This window comes from Mauremys reevesii, linkage group 1, assembly GCF_016161935.1.
Source record: "Mauremys reevesii isolate NIE-2019 linkage group 1, ASM1616193v1, whole genome shotgun sequence".
Lineage (NCBI taxonomy): Eukaryota > Metazoa > Chordata > Testudines > Geoemydidae > Mauremys > Mauremys reevesii.
The window spans coordinates 257,630,273-257,655,544 of record NC_052623.1 but is presented as its reverse complement, the minus strand read 5'-3'; the positions used below and the strand labels follow the sequence as shown (position 1 = coordinate 257,655,544).

At 43.6% G+C, this 25,272-nt stretch overlaps 1 protein-coding gene across 4 annotated transcripts in view; it reads left to right on the top strand.

The window, feature by feature from the left end:
- The window catches only part of TMEM178B (transmembrane protein 178B), a 364,196-nt gene that overhangs the window by 15,153 nt on the left and 323,771 nt on the right, over positions 1–25,272 (top strand). For 2 of the 4 annotated variants that reach the window (XM_039482217.1, XM_039482224.1), the window contains exons 2-3: positions 3,435–3,596; positions 3,881–5,464. In XM_039482217.1, the coding sequence (XP_039338151.1) occupies positions 5,083–5,464 (382 nt within the window). In that variant the 5' untranslated portion in view covers positions 3,435–3,596; positions 3,881–5,082. Of the gene's footprint in view, positions 1–2,112; positions 2,185–3,434; positions 3,597–3,880; positions 5,465–25,272 lie in introns of those variants that run through there. The other 2 variants (XM_039482210.1, XM_039482232.1) reach the window with 2 other exon arrangements.

The following is a 25,272-nucleotide window of genomic DNA, read 5'->3' as shown; positions in this document are numbered from 1 at the left end:
GGTATAGGATTCCAGATGCATTCTCTACTCCAAGGACCCTACATCTAGCAACTGCAGTCTGCTCTCAGACCCTGTTGCTCTTTCCCTGGAATCCTTCCTACAGCTTCTGGCTCCCCCTCTCCAGGCTTACCAACTCAAATTCCTTCCTCCCACGACAGCCCACTTAACTCCATAGCCCCAAACACACCTCTCTCCTATGAAGAGACTGCAGGCTACTTTCACTGCAGCCCCTTTCTGCTGCCAACTTCCTGGCTTTATGGCAGCCCCACTGTTCCTTCTCAGTTGAGCTGACTCAGTCGAGCCCTGACTCTCCCCCAGGTGGAGCTGGTCAGGTTAATTAACCTAATTTAATCTGCTCTACTTTGTTTGGGGTGAACACCTCATCCCACCTAGTTTCAAAGTGGTGCAACAATACCATAAAACATGCGTTTAGGACTTGGCTTCTTTTAGGTTGGTTGTTTTAGCCCAAACCCCAAAATTCTACCAGCAGCAGGAGCATAGCTGCTCTAACTTCACTGTAAAAATACAGACACCTGTGTATTGCTGCTCAATAATACTGTAAATACACTTGTCTAACACCCAGCACCAGCTGGATCCTATTATTTGTGTCCCCATGCCAACACATTGTTCCATCAAAATAGACAACACATGTTGCCCCTCTTTTTTGACCAGTGAATTCCGGGTTTTTACACATCCCCATGCAAAAGCAACCTAGAAAGACATAGCTGACATCTGAATCATTCTGGATCCAGCAAATGTTTGTCCACAACCCCATAACCTCTGCTGTCTAAGTGGAGACCAAAAGTGTAGCTGCTCCTAATCCATTATGAAAATTGGATCCCTGTGTGACATTACCCTGGGTGAAATCTGAACTGATGGTCAGCTGTGTCCCCTCAATTCTCCAACTTAGGGCACCAGCCTCCAGAACCCCAAGTTACTTGCAGTTGTATTGTATGAGTGCTATGGCCAGCCACCCTTGAATTATTCTACAGAGCAACACCAACAAATTCCCAGTCCCAGGCTTACCCCCAGAAATTTGTGTCTTGTACTGCCCAGCTCTCTCCTGGAAAATACAAGTTCATATAAAGTCTGACATATTATTAATAGAAAATAATATGCACAAATCCGGTTATCCCAAATGGAGCTCCCGAAACGCTTGAATCCAAACACAATGGTTTAGATAAAACAATAAAACAAATTTATTAACTACAGAAAGATAAATGTTAAGTGACTACAAGTAATGAGGCATAAGAGTCAGAATTGGTTACAAAAATAAAAGTAAATTGCAACTAATTCCTAACTTAACAAGCTAAATAGATTCAAAGGAAAAGTCTCTCTCACCACATGTCTTAGCAGTCTTACTGGCTGAATTCTTTAGGTCAGGATCCTTCTCCCAGACCAGTGCTGCTTCCTTTGTTCTTAAGTGTTGTCAATGCTGTGACTAGAGAGAAAGGGAGAGATAATTTGGGGCATCTGCTCTCTCTTCTTATAGTTATTTCTCGTCTTTGAGAATCATCTCGATCTGAAGTTTAGGAGACAAAGACAGGAACCCCCAGCTGTTTCTTTGCCCACATCCCTTTCCTGACAAAGAATGGCCACTTAACCAGGTGATGGTCCATTTGATTTTTCTGACACCTGGCTGAGGCGTTGGCTAGCCTTTTGTCTCTGAGGAACTGGTTTGTGACTGCTCCCCAGATTTGGAACATGTTTTAGTAATAGCATACAGTGAAATCTTATAACTTTACACACAATGTTGCCATACATATTTTACCAGGACAATAATGGTCAGCCAATTATGAATTTTCAAATGATACCTCAGAAGGCACACTTTGTACAAAATTTATCATAATCTCATAAAAGGAGTGAACATAGGAGCACAGACTGTTACACCTTGATATATCCTGGAACATGATCACTTGAAAAATCCAAATATGGATGTGGATCCCGCATGGTCTAGCCCATTTTTCACCTAGATACTCCAAGTTTTACATTTTAGATAAACAGTGAAGGGAGCTATATTTCTACATCTGAATAATATTTATCCAATGTCTTATTTCACTGAAACCACAACAAACTTAATCTGACATCTGGATCCTTCTAGACACCAGCCAACAACCAGTCATACCATAACACTGAAATTTCGCAATGGAACTGGTCTAGCAGATGTGGATGATCACATTAGAGGTAGGTTTAGATTACCTTCTTTCCATTGTGGTTTCCCAAACACCCCGTGTGATTTAAACATATATTTTATTAATTTTAAGCATAAATTAATGTAAACTGTGTATCTAAATCCACTAGGCTGCTTTGAAAGTCACAGTGGACTGGAATCTGAATTTTTCTGGTTAAACAGGAGATGCTACACCTGTTGTCTCTTTTGCTGCTACAATTTGTTTTGGCTTGAGGCCAAATTTGGTAAGATCGAGCTGGATTCAGATGCTTGATCAACATTTTTGTGATGCAGCTGCATCACTTTGCAACAGGATCTGAATTTGTTTGGTGCACTAGGAACTGCTACATTTCTTTATCTAGTTCACCAGTAAAAATTGGCAGGATCCAGGTGCCAGATCTATGTTTTGCAGTGCTGCTGGGGCCATGATGCAGCAGAATCTCGATTATTCCAGTAAAGTGGGAAAGGCTGCACTTTCTGTCTCTTCTGACTGTACAATTTGGGTATTGGGGCCAAAAGTTGCAAGGATCCATATGGATCCACGATTTTGCAATACTTCTGCTCTGGGGTGCATCGTGGTCTGGATTTTTTGAAGCAGTTGTGCCTGTACTTGTTTTCTATTGGGGGGCATAAAATTGGATGGATCCATGCATAGGTGCTGGAACTAGGGGTGCTGGGGTGCTACTGCACCCCCTGGCTTGAAGTGGTTTCCATCATATCCAGGGTTTACAGTTTGGTTCAATGGCTCTCAGCACCCCCACTATACAAATTGTTCCAATGCCCCTGAATCCATGTGCCAGGTTTGGGATTTTGTGGTGCGCTTGCTCCAGGATGTGTCAGGGTCCAGATTTTTTTTGATGTAGTAGGAACCACTGTACTTGTTTTCTATTTCAACATTATAACTGGGACTGGGGCCAAAATTTGTCTGGAGCCAGTAGAATCCAGGTGCTGGATCCAGGTTTTTGGTGTCTTGGGATATGTTCGGGGGGTTGATTTTGTTGGTTCAGCAAGACACGGCTACACTTGTGTATTTTGGTGGCACCATTGGAGGGCTTGTGGTTAAAAATCAGCAGGCTCCAGCAGGGTGCAGGTAGATCCAGGTTTTACCTTCCCTCCCCTTTAACAGAGCAAGACTTAGACGTTTCCTGTCTATGAAGTGGTGCAGTTTATCTTTAAGGAGGCTAGAGAAATAAGAAATGAGTCTCACGTTGCATGGGTGACATCACTGGCTTTTGGCTCAGTGCTCTGTATTCTCTGTCTGTAGGCTTTAGCCAAGGCTGCAGGGCTCAGTGTTTGAACAAGGAATGATTCCCAGGTGTACAGAAGATTGGATTCGCTCTTATTTGGGTTGAAAACGGTGAAATGAGATTTCTAAAGCTCGCGGACTCCAGCTCGCCTTCTGGTGCTCCAGATCTCGGCGAGATGGGTGAGTTATTCCCGTTAGAAAAGAAGGGAATAGAAATTTAAGCAAAAAATGTCTGAATATATAACTGCTGAGGCTGGGGATAGGAATCGCAGGAAGCTGCTGAGCCAGTGATCTTGGCTCCTGTGTGGAGATCAGGCCATATGTCAGAGAAATGGTGCAGACCGAAAGCTGTTGACAACTGTTAGAGGCTGTTTTCCTTCCCCCACTCTTAGGTTGGTTGTTTTTTCCCTACCATCCTTTTAATCAGCCCTAGCCCTGCCTGCCTGCCTGCCTTCATTTTGCAGATGGGGAACGTGTCTGTGTATTAGGAAAACCCTGCCCAACGAATTGAAGCCCCGGTGAAAAAGGACTCTTTGCAACAACAGGAGGAGATCGCGGGGGAAAAAAAGGCTGGGATCTAGGACTGCTTTCATTGCTGCCTGAAGGAAGCTGGCACGGTCCATGGTGCTGAATCCTGCATCTCTTCCAACCCCCATCTCCAGCCGCCTCACGCTGAGTCCTGGGCACCGGCGCGGCTGCTGCGTTACTGTGGATGAGAGAGCAGAACCCCGGTGCTCTCCAGCTTCAGCCAGTCAGGGGAAGAAACTGATCCATTACGTTGCCCTGATGACAGCACCACCGACAACAAAACACACCTAGTGAATGGCAAGGCTGGGACAGAGGCGGAGGTGGTTTTGAAACAAAGATGTCACTGGCTGCACACCTACATGGAGTCTGCTAATGAAAAGACGCCTGCGAACGTGGATCCCTAATTAGCGGTGGAGGGACCCTCCCTCCCAGACCAGGGATTGAAATTAAAACAACACATTTCTTCCCCACTTCCCCTTCCCGACCCTAAGCATCCAGCCAACCAGCTGATGCGCCTGTCGGGCTACTGACAAAGAAAAGGCAAGTCATTGATTCTTGCAACCAGGATAGCCGTGGCCGCTGCTTGACATCCGCTGATTTCCAGCCGTTGAACTTTCCTCTCCAGCCCTGTGCTCTTGGGATGTTGCAGGTCACACGCTGGTATTAAAGGGACCCTTCTGTCTTCGTCAGCTGGCCGGATCGAAAGAGCTTGGTGGACCGATCTTACGGCCAGAGCCTTCAGGACACTGCAAGGGAAGATTCAGGACATTTGCCCTGACCCCCAGACCCCTTCCATGCCCATGCAGCGGGGGGCACACACCTCTGGACAGGTACGCCTCCGTTTTTAAGTGGGAGGCTCAGATTTCCTCGCCGGGTCTGCACTTGGCATGCTTGCGCTGGAAGAGTGGAGCCATAAGAGAAGCGGGTGAGTCTCCAGCATTGGCTCCAGGCCAGAACTTCGTAGAGCTTTTCCAGGCTCCGGCGGCTTGGATGCGAACCCGCCCGAGTTGTTGACATTGGAGGCAGACGGGCTGTCAAGTGACTCCCAGCAGCTGCTCCTGGAGGTTTCCGCGGGGTCTCGCGTGGCAGGGCTTTGCCTGTTGTGAAGATGTCCATGGTGTTGCTGTGAAGCTGAGGTATGGCTGCGGGAAGGTTACTGCTCTATGCCGGCCTCTCTCTAGCTTTGTGTGCCCTGGGCATGCTGGCGGTGGCGATCTGCTCCGACCACTGGTATGAAACGGACGCCAGGAAGCACAGAGAGAGGTGCAAAAGCTTCACCACCAGGAGAAACGACCCTGGCTTCATTTACAACTCCAACAACAACCTGCCTCTGAGGGCCAGCAGATCTAGGTTGGACCGCTGGGAAGGGAAACTCCTCTTAGCAAGGAACAGGAGGCAGCTCTTTGCTATGAGCGCCGCCGATGAGTGCAACAGACAGTACAACTCAACCAACATGGGGCTCTGGAGGAAATGCCACAGACTGGGCTTCGACCAAGAGCTGGAGGAGCTGATTGCCAAAGGTAAGGGCCGCTTTGCAAAATGAATGAGCTGAGCTGGGCTGAGTTACAGCGCCTGACAGGGGCGCTGGAATAATTTGTATAGTGGGGGTGCCCAGAGCCATTGAACCAAACTGTGAACCATGTGTAGAATGGAAACCACTTCAAGCCAGTGGGCAGGGCAGCACCCCAGTTCCAGCACCTATGCTGACAGCGCCCCACTATCTAACATAGCAGAGCTGGACATTCCCAGCCATGTACCCCTCCTTGCAATGGGGGTTCTGCAGTGTAAGGTTCTGAAGTGTGTAATCTCACAAACCATTGCTTAACCGTTTGGTACAAGGTGTCCAATTCTCCCTTACTGAGACTTGAAGGGGAGGGAGTCTAGAATGGCATGATTACATATTTGCAGGGAAGGTAGTCTGTCTGTCTGTCTGTCGGAGGTTTTCATAAGGCTGCCCTCTGAGAACCTGCCTGGAGAAGTAAACAATATTAATAATTCGCAGATTAGAAAAGTCTTCATTTGACCCTGCTGGCCCAGCCCAGTTTTTGTTTGTTTTGTTACCCAGGCTGTACATGTGTGTATTTCGCTATTCCTGATTGCCACATCAAATTTAAACGTCAGCTCCCAATAAACAAAGGGAAATGCCAGAGAGCAAGAGAGAGAATACAGCCTGCTTGCCGCTTATTCCAAACCAGATTTTGGAATATGTTCAATGTGCCAAAACTGATTCATCAAGAAAGGTCTGAAGAGGAATGGTTTTCTCCCAAGAAGGAGACACAGATGTTTGCCAGTAGCATCATTGTGCTGTTCTTGTTTTATTTTTCCTGAGGAATTGGTGAGGATGATGGTCAATTTGCCTTGAATGGTTCTTTTATCCAGAGCGCAGCACAAACAGCTGTGTATAAACACCAACTAAGTTAAACATTCCTTCAAAAAAGATGGATGTTTTTGCAAGATAATTAGGGTTCCAGATGAGTATTACAGCATCATTGCTGGCCCCATCATGCTATTCCCTACAACAAAACATCCTTTCTCTCCGTAGTCCTTATGATGAATTCAGAGGATTACCTATCAATATATTTCCCCCAAAATGAATTGATTGCTTCTTATACAATATAATCTTTAAAATCACTTGTGTTTTAAATATATTAACTATCCAGAATTCTCGTGATTCTCTTTGCCTGTCCTACTCCCCTTTACAAATACTACATGCAGAAATATCGAAGGAGCTAATCACATTTATGAATATAGAGTTTAGTTCTGTTTATTTTAAAAGTGAACCGCAAAAGGTTAATAACACCACATAGGCACACAAAGTACAAATGCATAATGAAATATGGAGCCTTTCACCTCTAGATTGCTAGTTCAAATCTAGCCCAAGCTGTTAGTGAGCAAGTCGTTACTATGTGGTGGCTGTTCAGTCATTTATGTGAAATAGATTGGAGGCTTCAGTCCATTTTGTAATGGACAAATGACCACATCCAAAACCTGTCATCATGTTTGGCACCCTGATTGGCAGTCATAGCTGCGAAGCCAAGAATTCCTTTAATCCCTCCAGGTCAGGGTTGAGGCATAATGGTGTGGCAGCGCGGGATTGCTTGCACTACAGTGTGTGCTCTGCCTGGTATAAGGATAAATAGTGAATTTCAGTCTCCAGAAAATTTCACAAATACTAAGTCTATTTAAAATGTAGTTTAAAAGATTATAAATGCATTTCATTTTAAAACAAAATATATGAAAATCAATCCTCCTTTTGCCTGCCTGCTACGTCTTGAGTTCAGGAATCTGTGTTTCCCCTAATATTGCTGTTGAAATCACTTAACATCTGAACCAGTGTAAGGACCACTGTTTTAGGTGTTAGTGATGGCAGAACACACAGCTGTAACCTCAGGCAGATAAATATTTGCAGAAAGAGTTGATTTTTGGAAGATCTAGTTTTAATTTTTCGTGTGTGGTCAGTTTAGCCTAAACATATTGAGGCAGATATTCAAAGGAGGCAAGTGCCTAATTTATGGACTCAGGTATCCAATGCATGCCTGCAGATTGGATATATGATTACGCCAGGGCCAGCCAGGCAATTGTCAATGTTTGTGCACAAATATCAGATTTGGGTTTGCATTTTGGGTAGGTTGCACAATTATATGCATGCAGTTGGTTGCCATTTGGCTTGAAAATTGGGTGTATATTGTTGCACGATTTGTGAGCTTAAACAATATTTTGTCTTTATCTTTTAAAGCTTTGCAGTACACCTTTAGCTTTTTCTGTGTGGGTGAAAAGGGAGAGGTAAAAGGAGGGAGGTTCTTTTAAGTCAAGTGTCAATATTACAGTGAAATGGGGGATTATTTTGATTGAGGATACATCTATATAACAACTCTGAGTCATTATTCAGCGTAATACTAGCTCATTATTTTTAAGAATAGGGGGTTGCATTGCCTTAGAACTTTAAGAATTAAAACACAGAAAAGTAAAGATTACAACAAGTTAGCAATATGAAGCTTTACCTTACTCAAAAATAAATTCTCAATCATCATGCTACAGTATAGCTATCTTTATATATCTATATATGATACAAAAATATCAAAGAACAATTTTTTAAAAATCCATTAAAAATCTTTGTATCCAGCTATCACTGCAAAAGGTATTCAATATATATGTGTATAGGCCATCCTTATATGGGCAATCAAATAGCGTCCCAGTTCCATGTCCTGAGGGCAGGTATTCCTGCATTTCTCTAGGTTCTGTTGTAATATAGTGAATGTGGTGTAAGTGTATTTTCCACTGCTGTCAGGTGTAAAGAACAGTGCTGGGTCCAAAACGAGGCACTCTGACATATTCATGATCCTTGGATGATTAATCTCCCATCACAGAGTCTCCTCCAGTAGTAGAAACTGAGTGTGTAGGAGCTGGGCTCAGCATGCCATGTGCGAACATGAAGGATTCTGAATGACCTCTTACCATGCCTGCAGTAGTCAAATACCACAAGTGGGCTGCATATGCACTACTGGTGAAATCTCCCCTTGGGCAGAGGGCCAGCACCATGTAAAACCATTTGGAGCATTTAAGTGGTGCAGCAACCTTGTGCTGCCCCTCTGCACAAATGTCATTTTCAGACAGTGTTCCTGTTTATGAATTGTATAAACCAATGCAGGTTCCGGCTCCGAATATTGCATATAGTACTGTACAGAGCCAAATATAAATGCTGTTAAGAGTTCTTTTCAAAGATGGATAGTATTTTAAGTCCGGCATCTTTCCCCAGGCAAAACTTCCACTACTGTCAATGGTAGTGTTGCCTAAGAAAGGACTGCTGGATATGGGCCATATTAATGGTCTGCTCACTATCTTTGAAAATATCCTGCAAGTGTTCCAGCTGTGGAATTACCATTGACATTGATGAGAGTTGTAAGTGCAGATCAGATGCAAGATTGGGACCCATGAAAGACTTTGGAATATTCAGACATCAGTGTCTTTAAAAACAATCCTATTTCTGGAATTCTAGACCAATTCCCTAATTCTTTTCTTTCTTTATTATTTTTCATTTTTTGAAATATATCAAAATCTTATGTGTGGCTTTGGCGCAACTGAAAATGTGCTACTTGAGATTTCTTTTAGTACACAGTAATAAATAATAATGCATATAAAAGCTCCTCATATTTATATTTTCCCCATTTATTTTTATATCTTCCCATAGAATCCAGCTGGAAGATTTCTAAACAAAACAATTGGATTAGCGTGCAATGAATTAAAACATATTTCCACAATTAAGCCCACACACAAAGGAGCTGACAAATGTGGCAGATCAAAGGTATAAGAACATTTTACAACTTCAACAAAAAGGGGCAATTAATTTATACTCTTTATTTATATAAATAAAAAGAATAATGAAGACAACAGAAAATATAGCCAATAAAAAGAGTATTGCATTCAAGCATACAAACCTGGGACCCCATTTGCTAAATTTTACTCACATGAGTTACCTTTATTCACATGAATAGTCCCATTTGATACAATAGGACCACTTTTGGGAGTAAGGCCCACTTATGAGAGTAAGCGTTTGGGCCTCTGATTCTGTTCTGTCTTGGGGTGTAATCTTTCCCATTGACTTTAGTGGGGCCAGGATTTTACCATTGATCTTGAAAGCCTTTCTAGTGTCTAAGTAGCAGGAAATTAATTTCATTTTCATTCATCTGAATAATCTAGGTTTCTTCCAGGAAGAATGAATTTTACAGCACTGTTGCTGCACTCACTTTGGACTTAGGAGTCACTATACCATCTTGGACCAGTGGTCCATCCTTCAGTAATTATTCTCTAGTGGAAAGCAAAAAACAAGCCAGCAAGCAAAGACCCTTAATGCACAGAACTGTCAGTTCAGTGTGGGACATGATTGGGAGAGGGAGGAGTTTATTTCCTGCCTTTGCAGTAATCAGATTACATCCTATTGTGTTTGACTCATAATAACCCAAAAGGAAAACAGAGCCTCTTGAGTCTGTATCAGATGGCAACTTTGGAAGCTCCCTCTGTATTGAGCAGTAAGGGAAACAAGAACGGGGGAAAAAAGATTAAATCATTTCATAATACAGCTACAATACCACATATGAAGAAGTTACACAATAACCTGAGATCATTCCACTTAGACAATTACTACTCAGAGGACCTTTCATCATGTGTTTGGAAGACTGCCAATTAAAACTGTCTGGTCTGGTCTCCGCTTGCTGCCACTGGAATCCAGTTATAGAAAAATATGGCAATAACCTTAATGTTTTGCCCCCCAACATACACAGCGGTCATATTAAATCCTATTTTTAAACACTTTATTGTGAGTATTTTTATCCCATGCCAACACAGAAACAAAAAAGAAAATCTAATTCCTGTGCAGGCTAACTCCACAGCAAATAATGTGCAAGGATTCTGAAATGAAAGTACTCTGTATTTAGATTTGTCAGATGCATGGCACAACTGAATGAGAAAGGCATAACAAGACCATTCCAGCGGTGACTAGGGATTATTTATAGGCAGTTGGAAAAGTCTGATGAGCAGCTACTGCGGGTACGTATAGGAGTAGAAAGATTTATGTCTGTTAAAAAAATTGCAGTATCCTGCAGTTATTTGAAATTGGCTATTTTTTTTAAAATCAGTGTTTTGCCAGGTGAATAAGGACATTCGTTTTTCCTGGATTCTTCATAAATTTAAAGCAATCTAATGATATTTTATTTAAAAACAATCAAAACAATTTTCCTATTACTCCATCTGTATGAAGCGGACTTCACTGAGGGCTTGATCCTGCTCCAGTGGCAAAAGTTCCATTGATTTCAGGACTGCAATCACCTTCAAGTCTCCTCCAAGGTTAAAGTTGTCCTTGTGCACATGTCCAGCACAAGGCCCAGGCACTGCTAAAATACTACTTAAGGCTACGTCTACACTGCACATCACTGGCAGTGGCATGCAGTGTACATGTAGCTACACATTATGGTGAAAGGCAGGCTGGGTCCATGCTGCGGTCTGTAGCTAACACACAGCAGTGATAGGCTCTGGCAGGGTGAGGCAGTGGGGAAAGACTTTGCAGTGGAGAGCTGCTGGAGCCTTTCCCAACTGCTTTCCTCTGCCAAAGCCTTTTCCCATTACTGGGGTCTTTCCCTGTGGTGGGGAAAGTCTCAAACAGCAGGGAGTTGCTGGACCTTTTTCCTGCAGTGGGGAGACAGCGAGACACTAAATTCCTAAAAACAGCAGTGTAGACGGTATTGCTTGGGCATGTAGAGAGTTGTGTAGGGTACATACCCACAGGGTTCAGCTATAACTTTACTCAAAGCAATGCATCACCATTAAGTAATGGCCAGGCCTTGTGCTGGGTCTCTGCAGGGGAGTGAATTTCACCCTAGAGCACCACAATTCCCATTGCAGTCATCAGCATAGAGCTGGTAGCTGAATTTGTGTTTGCAGGTGAGATTGCCCATAGATAATGTGTAGAGGGAGAAGATAAAGGGACGAAGGACCGCCCTGTGGAACTTCCATAGAAAGTTAGAGGAAAAGGAGGAAGAGGAGGATCTTCTGAAGGATAGGCTGAAGGAATGATTAGAAAGGTAGGAGGAGAACCAGGAGAGGACGGTCATGGAAGCCAAGGGAAGATACAATTTCAAAAAGAAGAGCACTGTTGATGGTGTTCAGAGGTGGGTTCTCAGGTCACCGAGGATGAGGATGGAGTAGTGGATCTGGCTTTGACTTGGAAGAAGTCCTCAGAGACTTTGGTGAGAATTGGTTCAGTGGAGTGCAAAGGGAAGAAGCCAAGCTGAAGAGAATCTAGGAGGAATTGGAGGAGAGGAACTCCAGACAGCAATCATAAACTCTGCTCAATGAGTTTAGCGACAGAAGGGAAAAGGGAAATGGGTCAGTATTAGAGAGGCAAGTGGGGTCAAGGGTGGATTTTTTTAGATAGGAAAAACAAAAAGCATGCTTGTGTGAAGAGCAAAGAACCAGAATATAAGAACATAAGAATGGCCATACTGGGTCAGACCAATGGTCCATTTAATCCAGTATCCTGTCTTCCAACATTGACCAGTGCCAAATGCTTTAGAGGGAATGAATAGATGAGGGAAATTTCAAGTGTTGTCCAGTCCTAGCTTCCGGCAGTCAGAGGTTTAGGGACATCTGAAGCCTGGGGTTGCATCCCTGACCATCTTGGCTGATAACCATTGATGGACCTATCCTCTATGAACTTATCTAATTCTTTTTTGAACCAAGTTATACTTTTGGCCATCACAATATCCCCTGGCAATGAGTTCCACAGACTGACTGTGAATTATGTGAAATAAGTACTTCCTTTTGTTAGTTTTAAACCTAACTTCATTGGGTGACCTCTGGTTCTTGTGTTATATATTCCCTATTTACTTTCTCCATACAACTCATGATTTTATAGACTTCTATCATATCCCTCCCCTTAGTCATCTCTTTTCTAAGATGAACAGTCCCAGTCTTTTTAATCTCTCCTTGTATGGCAGCTGTTCCATACCCCTAATAATTTTTGTTGCCTTTTTCTGTACCTTTTCCAATTCCAATATATCTTTTTTGAGATGGGGCAACCGGACCTGCATGCAGTATTTTATGATATTTTCTGTTTTGATGAGGGACCTTGTCAAAGTTTTACTGAAAGTCCGAGTATGATATATCAACTGGATCACCCTTGTCCACATGCTTGTTAACACCCTCAAAGAATTCTAATAGAATGACTAGGCATGATTTCTCTTTACAAAAGCTGTGCTGACTCTTCCCCCAACATATCATGTTTATCTATGTGTCTGATAAATTGTGTTCTTGATTAGTTTAAACCAATTTGCCTGATACTGAAGTTAGGTTCACTGACTTGTAATTGCCAGTATAACATCTGGAACCTTTCTAAAAAATTGGTGTTACATTAGCTATTCTCCAGTCATTTAGTACAGAGGTTGATTTAAGCAATAAATTACATACCACAATTAGTAGTTCTGTAATTTCATATTGGAATTCCTTCAGAACTCTTGGGTGAATACCATCTGATCCTGGTGACTTATTTCTATTTAATTTTATCAGTTTGTTCCAAAACCTCCTGTATTGACACCTCAATCTGGGAGAGTTCCTCAGATTTGTCCGAAAAAGAATGGCTCAGGTATGGGGATCTCCCCCATATCCTCTTCAATGGAGACCAATGCAAAGAATTCTTTTAACTTCTCTGCAATGGCCTTGTCTTCCTTGAGTGCTCGTTTAAAATCTTGATCATCCAGTGGCCCCACTGACTGTTTGGTGGGCTTCCTGTTTCTGATGTACTTAAAAAATATTTGCTGTTAGTTTAGTTAATTGATCTTCGAATTCTTTCTTGACCTGCATTACAATACTGTTATACTTGACTTGCCAGAGTTTATGGTCCTTTCTATTTTCCTCACTATTATTTGACTTCAAATTTTTATAGGATGATTTTTTGCCTGTAACCTCCTCTTTTACTCTGTTGTTTAGCCACCATGGCACTTTTTTGGTCCTTATTTTTTTTTTAATTGGGGAATACAGAGAGTGAGAGGTTAAGGAGATGAATAAAGTAGGGGAATGAAAGTGGGCATAAAAAAGGATATTGGCTAGGGGGGATGGAGTCTCAGGGACAAATGGAGAGGTGAGAGGAGGACAGCAAATGAAAAACTTCTGCATCTGTGACTGAGAAGAGAGTTCTAGGGGAGAGGGGAGAAAGAAAAATAGATGAGAGGGGGAGGTTACATTATATTTTGTCCATTTTCCCTTGAAAGAAATTCACGGGATCTTGTGTGGAGAGAGAAGTCAAGGCAGCAGGGGAGGAGGATTTGAAGTCAAAGGTCTCAAAAAGGCACTAGGATTGCAGGTGTGGGATTCAATTAAGTTAGAGACATTAGCTAGGAAGATGGCAGAACTGAAAAAGGAGAGAATGAGTTTGTAATGGAAGAAGTTATCCTCATCACAGGATTTCTGCCAAGGACATGCAGGAGCAGAGGAAGTGGATATTGGGGGTGGTCTAGGGCTAGGGGATGGCAGGGCAGACCTCACAATAGGAGAGAGGGGAGAAGTCAAGGGTCGAGGATAGTGAAGCATACAGACACTCAGTGACCATATACATGAGAGAAAGGAAAGAGAGGGCAGGAAGGAGAAGGCTGAGAACAGCTGACATAGCAGCAGCAGTGATGGTCCAGAAGTCATGGAATGGCCAAGGGACAGGGTGTGTGTGTCGAGGGCAGGGGGTGGGGTGGGGATGGGTGATGCTGAAGAACCAAGTGATCATTAGACAGAGAAACAGAGAGACAAGAGAAATAATGAAAGCAATGCTTGGTGAAGACCAAATCAAGTGTGTGGCCCTTTTGGTGAGTGGGAGAGTTGAACCAGGGCTGCAGGTTGAAAACCCGTGAGGGTGAGGAAATGTGCAGCTAAGGATCATCAACATGGAGTTGTCTGTCTGGTCTACTTGGAGTGAAATTCTGTACACTCCCCATTGAAGTCACTAGGGGTTTTACCATTGACTTTAATGTGGTCAGACTTTCACCCTTAGATTATAAGGGACCGTCTTTCACTATGTATTTGTACAGTGCCTAGAACAACCAGGCCTTGATCTCAATTGGAGCCTTTAGGTGCTATCATAATAGTAAAATAATAATGATGATGATAATAAAAAATGAGCTTTTCAGCTTGTCTCACAGATGAACAAATTCAGGCTATTTTCGACTAAGGGGTTGAGAAGCCATGCCAGCAACTTCTTCTCATGTATACCACCACTCCTGTAGCTCAGGGGCCTCTGCTGATCACAGTGTCTCAGGTAGGCCAGATCCAAGCCACTTAGGACTTGATAGGCCAGGACCAACATCTTAAAATCCACCCAGAAACTGCCAGCCAACCAGTGCAGATTCTGGAATGCTGCCATCGTGGGCTCATGATGAGACTCATTGCTTAACAAGTGGACTGCTGTGTTAGGACCCAGGCTGTAGGGGTCTGATCTACTGGTTGGAGCAGTGGCGGTCATGCCCAGTGGCCATGGCAGTGGCACTCAAAGGGCAGGAACAGTGCCAAAAGCAAGAGCCAGCATCAGGAACCAGGAGTCTGAGCCACAGTTAAGAGTCAAGCCAAGGGTCAGAGCCAGAATTGGTAGCCAATAGTCAGGAGTGAGGCATAGGGGCAGAAACCAGAGACGAGGTATGGGGCAGGAATGGAGCAGGGAATGAATTGGGAATGAGGTCAGGAGGAAGGCAGGAACCAGGAACAGAGTTGGATGCAGATTGCAGGAGTCAAAGAATAGGGTCGATGTGGCAGCAACAAGGAATCTGCACAGTTGCTTGGACCTCCCACCTGGATCACTTCCTGGTTTAAGTAGTAGGTGCAAGCCAATCAGGTGACCCCAAACCTTGGGAGCCCTAATAGGATTTCCTGTGGGGCCTGACCTTCCAGGATTAATGAGGTGCTGCTTTGTCTGTCTCACCTGCTGGCGACAACAGTGTGTCAGAGACCCAGGGTCCCACAGCCGAAACTGGGGGCCCTCACTCCTGGATCCTTACATGTTGTCTTCTATACCCACTTCAGTCTCTGAATTGATTTAAGGGGTACCCCCGTATAGTGTGCATTGCAGTAATGCCTTCAAGTTACAAAGGCCTGAGTGCATATAGCAAGGTTCACATCAGGGAGAAAGGGCGATGAGAATTTAACATGACTGAAAACTGGCAGCCACCCACCTTCAGTCAGAGGGGCTGACAGAATCTTTACAATCTCTTCCAGTTGCTTGCTGCAACAACATCACCTCAGTCTTCCCTAGACTGGGTCTTAACCAGCTCCTTTACCTCTGTGTCGCCACTACCGTATACTGAGAAGGAAACTCAGCCACATCCACTGGGTTGGGCAAAATGAAGAGAGCAGAGTTATTAGCATCTGGAGGATTTCCCAGATCTGATAACAGTAGCTGGTGTCAAGTTAGGGCCAATCAGCCAATTGATTACTGAAGTCTACTGTGCAAACAACATTAAAGATAAATACAAATCCAGCCTACATTTTCAAAAGTGATTAGTGATTTTGGGTGTTTCTATTTTTGGGTGCCCAACATGAGATGCTTTAAAGGGACCTGATTTTCAGAAAGTCCTGAGAACCTTCTGGAAACAGGTCTTTTTAAGGTGCCTCAAATTACCACCCAAAAATCAGTGCACCCAAAATCATTAGTCATTGTGAAAATGCAAGCCAGCCATATTTAATGGCGAGTAGATCTGCAGCTTATGGGATCTTTTAATTAAACATTTTTTTAAAAAAGCCACCTTAACACAGTTTAACCGTATCTGATGGAGCAGAATGGCTCCTTCTAGTTCTATCATGCAAACAGAGAGATTTGAACAAAATCCTTCAGCCTAAATATGAATGGTGTTTACCCAATTGCTTCAGTAATTAATACATGCTTTTGAATGTATGAAGGCTTCTTTTTAAATAAAGAAATTTCATAAAAACCCATCTGAGATGCCACCCCTTTCTGGCCCTGGGGCAATTTAATAAATTAAGGGTTGTAACAGAAACTGACAAAAGAAAGAAAATTAAAAGTTAAAGGCCATATTCTCATCTAGTGCAAATTAGGGTTGCTGCACTGATTTCAGTGGAGTGCACTGATCCACGGTAGCTGGTGATCCAGCACAAATTATCTATTTTAGGTACTTATATAGCTCTCATTACCATAATCTGAACACTGTGCAATCTTTAATGTATTTATCCTCACAACGCCCTGCAGAGGAAGAGATTACCCCATTTTATAGATCAGGAACCTAAGCCCAGAGAAACCAAGGCCTGGTCTATGTTAGGATTTTACATTGGTATAGCTACACCTCTCAGTGGTGTGAAATGTAGAGATGTAGCTATACTGACCCACTCCCAGTGTAGACAGTGCTGGGTCAATGGAAGAATTCTTCTGTTGACCTAGCTACCGCCTCGCAGGGAGGTGGATTAACTATGCTGATTGGAGAACCCCTCCCATCAGCATAGGTAATGTCTACACTGAAGCGCTGAAGTGGCGCAAATGTGCTGTTGTAGCATTTTAAGTGTAGACAAGCCCTAAGTGATTTGTCCAAGGTCTGCATGATTCAGCTAAGTTGCAGGTGTGGGATGGTTGTAACAGAGCAGGGGCTTGAATCCACGTCTCCCAAATCCTATGTTAGCCCTAATCACTGGACTATCGTTCCTCTCTATTTTAAGCTTTGAGAATTCATGCACACCTGTGATGCCTTATTATTTTTTTTTGCAATGATGCAAACTAAGGAAGCAGCTTAAGAGCTGACTTCATTGGCTTTGCATCCAAAATGTAATGTTGGTTAAAGGGAGGGTAATGGAGGTAGGTTATATTTAATAATGCTCCTTGCTTGTAATGAGACAGTGAAGAATGCACAACTTTGGAGAGTCTCACTCTGTGTATCTGACACTCTAATCCCATTAGAAAGACTCATTTGTTTAAAAGGGTTCTCAAGATGGTTAGGTCTTAAGGAGGCAACTCATGGCAAACTTTGAAATAAAAATCTACTGAGGGATAGTTTTATATGTAGATGACCTCCACAGAGCACCGCTCAGCGTGCTTGGCACTTTTCCCCCTGAGGCAGCACCAAATCACTGCCCCTGCATAAGGTCAGAAGCACTGTGCTGCTGAAAGTGCCATCCAATGTATGAAATGTAAGTCTAAATATCTGGCCACCTGTGGTCATGCAGGATCTGATGGCATGTTTTGTAAGAGAAGGGATATAAGCCCTGTGTACAAATTCCTACTCAACTAATTATAATCCCCTAAGAGATTTGCCTTGCCTTTTCAATGAGATACAATGGTCTTCTTCACTTATCAATTCATGCAATGTTGCATTAGATTGTTAAATAGCTACCCCATTTCACCCCAAAGGTGGCTGCATTTCAGTCTTGAATATAGACATCCCTATCTATGACTTTACTATTTCATGGGGCATCATGTGGCTTAATTAAATACTTGGGGTAATGTTTTCAAAAATACATAGGTGACTTAGGCAACTAAAACCCATTTTCAAAAGTGATTTAAGTACTTAGGAACCTTAAAACTCCTAAATCAGTAGGATTTAGGATCCTAATAGCACGATTTTCAAGAGTGACTATTAATTTTAAGTGAGCTTTAGCTCACGAAAGCTCATGCTTAAATAAATTTGTTAGTCTTTAAGGTGCCACAAGTACTCCTTATTAATTTTAAGTGTCTCAGTTTCTGAGTGGCCGACTTCAGACACCATAAATGGATCTGATTCACAAGGGATTTCTCAGCACCTTCTGAAAATCAGGCCTGTTTATCAAATTGGGCACACTAAAATCCCATCACCTTTGAAAATCTTGCCCTAAGTACCTATGTCACTTTTGAAAATGGGACGTCAAGTCCTAAGTCACCGGGGCACATTTGAAAACATTAACTGGAGCATCCTTTGATGAAAAGTATTACAACACTGCAAGGAATTATCTTCCTGAAAAAGTGAGCAAAGCCTGAATTCAGTTACAAGGGCTTTGCTGACTTAAAAATGCTCTGTGGCAGGCTGGACCCAATGAGAGGAACCCACCGCCCAACCTGTGTTGCAGAGCCCTGATATACATGTAGAACCTGATGCTAACTACTACTGCATGGTGTGTGGGAAGGAATTTCAGACAAAGCCAGCTGCTCCACTTCACTCCACTGCAGGGATTAGATTACTTGGATCCAAGGCGTGCAGTATTTCCTTTGCCTTATGCCCCTGCACATTCATGTAGGATTTAGGATTAGGACCAGGAACATATTTTCGGTCTCTCTCCTTCCCTCTTTTAGTTAAGAAGAACTTTGTTTCATGTCAGCTAATCTGTTTTTCTTTCTAATTGCCTCTGTTCTGCAAAAGCAAACAGCTGTCTGTCAAATCCTCAGCCACGGGTACATATACGTTGTGGGAGTGACTAGTCCCTCCTTGTTATCTCAGTGCTCGTAGCACAGCGGCTACTTCTTGCTTCCCAAGTGCCCCCTTGTAGCTAGGGTTTCCTCTGTGGCCATCCTGCCTCTATTTCCTCTTCACTTTACAGGGCCCATTTAAGAACTCATCGTTCAAAGGTAATTGAAATAGTCCCCACATGAGATCCCGTTTATTTATTCTTCTGGGTACAGATTGGCCCTTCAGGCCCAACCCATGGTTCAGTGTCTCTCATCCCATAGCACAAAACAAACTCTCACAGTCTTTATCCCGGTTTCATCGGGACACAGCCTCTTCTCCCTGAGGGTCGGTCAGTCTGTCTGTCAGCTTCCCAGGTGCTCCTGCCTGGAGTTTGTCTTTTTTTCCAGAGATTTTCTCAGCTGGTGCCTTCCCGCTACTAACTCAGATGTCTTCTTACAGCTCCCTACAGGGATAGCTGCAGTTTCCTAAGCTTTTCCAGCTTAGTGCCAGGCTTCCTGCCTCTGGCAGTATCAGCTCCTCTCTCAACCACACCCCTCCTTGCAGCTTCCTACTGCCTTTTATATGGGAATCCTCTCAGGTGGGGCTCCTCTTGCAATGGGGGGGGGGGTGGCTTAGCCCCAGGCTTTCCAACCTGCGGGCAAGCCACCCTGTTACAACGCTCTTTCGCTTTTTCATGGAGAGCAGTTCATTTACAAAACAAATGCAAGCCATGGTGTTTTCATACTTTCCTTAAGTCCTCAGCACTGCAAACAGGGAAACAGACTCAATAATCTTATCCACACACGTTTGATTTAAGAAGTGCATTTTAGTTCAGAAGCCCAACCACCTGACTGGTGAGGCCAGGGATGCTCCATCCCACAGTAAAGGAGTCTGTCATAGAGTGAACTGGACCTGTGAGGTTAAAGGCATCAAGCTCTGTGTCTTCAATCGGGGGAGGGGGAGGATAAAATGCTCTTCATAGGCAGACAGTGTCAAATGGCAGGGAGGTAGATTTTAGTTTGGGTTCTGGTTTCACCCGGGGGGAATTATTATACAGGGGTAGCTTCCAGTAGTTTATTCCTTCCTCCCCACAGTTTTCCTGTCTCTGAATGGGAACCTAGGCTCTGCCATGAGTGGTATCACAGATTTTGTGCTACAACAGAGTCAAGGGGCACACCCATCCTCAGGTGCATCTTGTTCACCCTTTAAGGTTATAATGCTGCCTGGGACACAGCAACTAATTGTGTTGTCAATGACTTCAAATGAAGAAAAAGCAGCAGGAGCAGATGAACTCTTTAGAAACAAGATCCTGTTTCCTTATGAATAGCTCTAGGAATAATAATTTTTGAACAAAAAAACCAAACCAAACCGAAACAAAAAAGACAGGGAGGAGAGGCACAGAAAAATGATAGCTAAGGAGAATTTCTCTAAGCAGAACATTTCCCAAAGGTTTTAGACATTGTCAGGTTTTCATACCCAACCTCTGTTTCACTTGCTTTAGCGTTGCTTCTGACAAAGGGTTTGTGACATTCCCACGATTGTTCCCGTGCTGTATTTGACAGTGTTACTGTACTTCAGTTGGATAACAGTGTTTGGCTCTGAAGGCACTTGGATCACTTGGACTGCTTTACTTTTCCTCCTCCCTTTGAATTCTTGCATGGCCGGATTTTGGACCTGCACTTTGAGGGCACATGTATAAAGTGCAGTTGCTTTACTGCTGTGTTGGGATGCTGCATTTTGTCGGCACCTGGAACACAGGCTGATATACCACGTGTTCCGTTTGGGCACATGATCTGGGCACATGATCTGTGGCCTAAAACATGTATTGAGGCTCCCAAATGGCATTTGGGTACTTACTTTAGGTGCCCATGTTTCAAAATAAGGTCCAAATGGCCAGATTTTCAAATGGCATAGCTCTGTTGACTTCAGTGGAGCCAATTTACACCAGCTGATGATTGGGCCCTTACTCTGTTTGATCACTTATCTGTTACGAACACTTTTCCTCCATTCAAATTACTTCACCTTCTTGACTTTGAAATACCAAAAGGATCCAGCTTGTTGTCTGGAGTTTCAGGCTGTGTTAAGGTATCAGTCTAAACCACTTCCCACCCTCTGAATAGGAACACATAATGCCAAGTTATATTGAAGAAGCTCAGAACAGCTCTGCCGAGCATGGCAAGGACTTAGTAGCTGTTGTGAAGTGAACAGGTGAGAATCTGAGGATCTGACTGCACTATATGTATTAGCCCACCTGTCAACCTTGTAATGTAAGAAACAACCCACACTGGGTTCTGTAGTCAAGCCCCCCGTGCATTCTGCAATTTCACATCTATGGATTTTGCCACAGGCTCCACCCTCACTGCAGGATGGTGCTCCTGAATTTAATTTTTCCTTTAAAATAAGTTTTTCTAGCCATCACCGATGACCTTGAAAATATGAACCGAGTGTAAACCAATGCGAGGTTGTGTGCATGAGTCTGCACAAAACCTGAAAGAGTGGTTTGGAAAAAAACACAAAATTGCCTCACACAGCTCCATGGGTTGTTAATCCCAAAACCTAAAGATCACAATATAAATGTTAACTAGTTCACTGCTGATCATTTGAGCAGAAATACCCACCTTCTTGCACAATCCCATATTGCCTCCCCAGGTGTCTAGAGTCCCAAGTGTCCTCACTCAGCTGCCGAAACCTCCAGCTTTGCTCCTAACAGCTTTTACCCTGCAGTTATTGTCAGCACAAAGGTCTGTGGCATACAGAAAACCTAGGGACAGGACAGAATACATTGAATTTCGTATCAAAATGAAAAACACAGGGACTACTGTCCTGACTGTGTTATTCATTTTCACAGTTAATTCATCAGTAACTGCCATTCTTTTAATTTCAGTGAAGCTGCAGTAGAATTTCCAGCTCGCCACACCAGAGTGCTGCAGAAGCCAGGGACTTTGCAGCAGGATTTAGGTCCGGCTTGCCAGAGAGAACATGGCAGGGACTTTCCTGTGAAGGCAAACTAGGGAAGAAGCAGTATTTAGGACCTGAGCCAAAGCTCACTCTAACTCAGTGTTTTTCAACTGGTGGGTCATGACTCCCAGGGGGCTACAAAAGGCCACTGGGGGGTTGTGCAGCATTGAAAATATATTACAACCTAAAGCAAAGCACACCCTGACTGTTCAATGTCAAGTATTCTCTGTTGGCCTCCCAAAACACACACATGTGAATTATATAGGCTTATTATCATCCATACATTTTTAATATTATAGTAAATATAAGGGGGCTGCAAAATGTTTTGACTTCAAATAAGCGGTTGCCAACCTGAAAAGGTGGAGAAGCATGGCCCTTAGTCAGTGGGTTTTCGATCAGGCCCTTAAGAAGCCTCCAAAGGGATGAAAATATAATATGACCAAAAATAAAGGGACTGGATACTCCTGCATCTGTTATTGCTTTGTTTTGAATTCTGAAACACTTGGTGCTGGTGGCGGAAATCCATCTGCCATGGTATCCAGTTCTCAGTTTGCTCACCTTCGCAAATTTGAAGGCACAGTGGATAAAACAGATGTGATCTCTCTAAGGGATAGCTTTGATGTTCAGCAGCTCTATCATTGACATATAGGAAAACATTCATACTATGTAAAGTTGTCCAGTGTTACACTGCCAAGGTCAGGGAAACTTTGGGATATCAACCAAATTAATGTCAATGAAAGCATCAGAAGGAAAGCTTTAACTGACACCTCCAGCTTGTTAGAAAGACAGCCTATGTTCTTGGTTCAAGAATATCAACATGGTTAGCTTGTTAGAAAAAAACCTTCCATTTGTCGCTTCCCTTCTCCCATATCTCCTATCCTGTTGTGGTCCATAAACCATCCTACTGCTATGCCCCTTTCATTGTATGTCTCACTGCACAGTACAAACTCTGTATAGGTGAGCTGCAGTTTCCTATGAGTTAGAGCAGTGGTCCCCAATGTGCCATGGCGCCCGCCAGGGCATTTATGTGCGCCTGCCTAGTGCCCAGCAGGGAAGAGAAGCCACGGCCCTGCGCCTGCCGGGGACAGAGAACTCCAGGGCTGCAGGCTGCGGGCGCTGGTGTTCTCCGTCCCTGGCAGACACGGGGCTGCGACTTCTCTCCGGCTTCTCTGGAGCTGCAGGCGCCAGTGTTCTCAGTCCCCGGCAGGCGCCAGGCTGCAGCTTCTCTCCGGCTTCGAAGCCGGAGAGAAGCCATGGCCTGGCCTCTGCTGGGGACAGAGAACTCCGGGGCTGCGGGCACCGGCGTTCTCTGTCCCTGGCAGGCATGGGGCTGCGGCTTCTCTCCGGCTTCTCCAGGGCTGCAGGTGCCGGTGTTCTCTGTCCGTGGCAGGTGCTGGGCCGTGGCTTCTCTCCGGCTTCAAAGCTGGAGAGAAGCCGTGGCCCCGCACCTGCCGGGGACAGAGAACTCTGGGGCGGCAGGTTTCATTCTATGTTAAAGTAAGAATAATAAATATATTTGGACCAGCAGTTCAACAATGTTTAACTTTTTTTAAATAAATAAGATGAAAACTGTTTATGATATTTATTTTGTAAAAACTCCTTAATTTTTCTTACAGGTAGATAAAAAAGAGCAAATTCACATGGTAAGGTGAAAAAGTAATTGCCGAATAATTTAATTAATACCTTTTACATGTAAAATTACCCTTTTTATCTTATGGATTCATATATTATGTAATATTAAATATGATGTTTTTTGTATTATTTAATGTACAAATACAAAATAAGCCTTGAAAAATTGTTGGCGCCCACAATGGAACCTAAGTTACAGCTTTCCTTCAAGTCACAGCTTTGAAAACATTTCAGCAATTAAATGGTCTCCATTGTCCCTTTTGCAGCTATAACATTCTGATGCTGCACCCTGATCAGATCCATGGCTTGTGTTGCTGTATACTCAAAGAAAGGTCTGTAGTATTTACCATCCACCACCACCACGGACTTCAGTTGGCACTGTCTCTTTTTTGGGAGGTTAGTAACTATGAGGTCACCATGACAGATTCTAGCAAGCACCCTTTCCTGGCCACCCACTAGGATTGTCTTTACACAAATGCAAGGAGTATGGGGAATAAAAAGGAAGAACTGGAAGTATTAGTCCATAAACTAAATTATCGCTTAATTGGCCTCACAGTAAGTGTGAGTAAGTGTCAAGACTGGAATAGTCATATAGAGGGGTATAGCTAGATCAGGATGGACAGGCAGGATGAACAGGGAGGAAGGGTTCCATTATATACTTCTTCTGAGGTCCAGAAGGAGGTGTGAAGAAGACCAGTTGAAAGTCTCTGGGTAAAATTAAAAGGGGTAAAAATTGGGGTGATGTCAGGATAGCGGTCTACTTTAGATCACCAAATCAGGAAGAAGAGATGGATGAGGCATTTCTAGAACAAACAACAGAAATATCTAAAACATAGGACCTGGTAGTAATTGAGGAAAACCACAAATTTTCCATTAATTTCTTAAAATGTACTGGGGACAGATTTTTGTTCCAGAAAGTGGAGGAAGTAGCCAGTCATTTTAAACTTGATTTAAACTTCCCCCAACAGGGAAGAATTGGTAGAGAATCTGAAGCTGGAAGGAAATTTGGGTGAAAATGATCATGAAATGATAGATTTCATGATTCTAAGAAAAGGCAGGAATAATAGCAGCAGAATAAGGACAGTGGACTTCAAAAAAGAAGACTTTAACAGACTCAGTAGGTGAGGTCCCATGGGAAGAAAATCTAAGGGGAAAAAGAGTTCAGGAGATCCGACAGTTTCTCAAGGAGACAATATTAAAGGCACAACTGCAAACTATCTGTATCTGAATGGAAGATGGAATGAACAGTAAGAGGCCAATATGGTGCCATCAAAAGCTCTAATAACCTGAAAAATCAAAAAGGAATCCTACAAAAAGTGGAAACAGAGAGAAATTGCTAAGGAGTAATACAAAAGCAAAGCACAAGCTTATAACATAAGAATACATAAGAACGGCCATACTGGGTCAAACCAAAGGTCCATCCAGCCCGGTATCCTGTCTACCAACAGTGACCAATACCAGGTGTCCCAGAGGGAGTGAACCTAACAGGTAATGATCAAGTGATCTCTCTCCTGCCATCCATCTCCACCCTCTGACAAACAGAGGCTAGGGACACCATTCCTTACCCACAGGGCCGGCTTTAGGAACTTCAGGGCCCGATTTGAATACCTGGTGGCGGTCCGGGTGTTCGGCGGCCCTTCGGCAGCGGGGGCTCCTTCACTCGCTCTGGACTCCCCGCCACTGAAGTGCTGCCGAAGACCCAGACCGCTGGTGGGTATGTAAAAAAAATAAAAAAATTAAAAAGGCGCCTAAGGCGTGGGGTCCTCTTAGGCCTGGACACGGGGCCTGATTCCAGGGAATCGGGGGAATCGGCCTAAAGCCAGCCCTGCTTACCCATCCTGGCTAATAGCCAT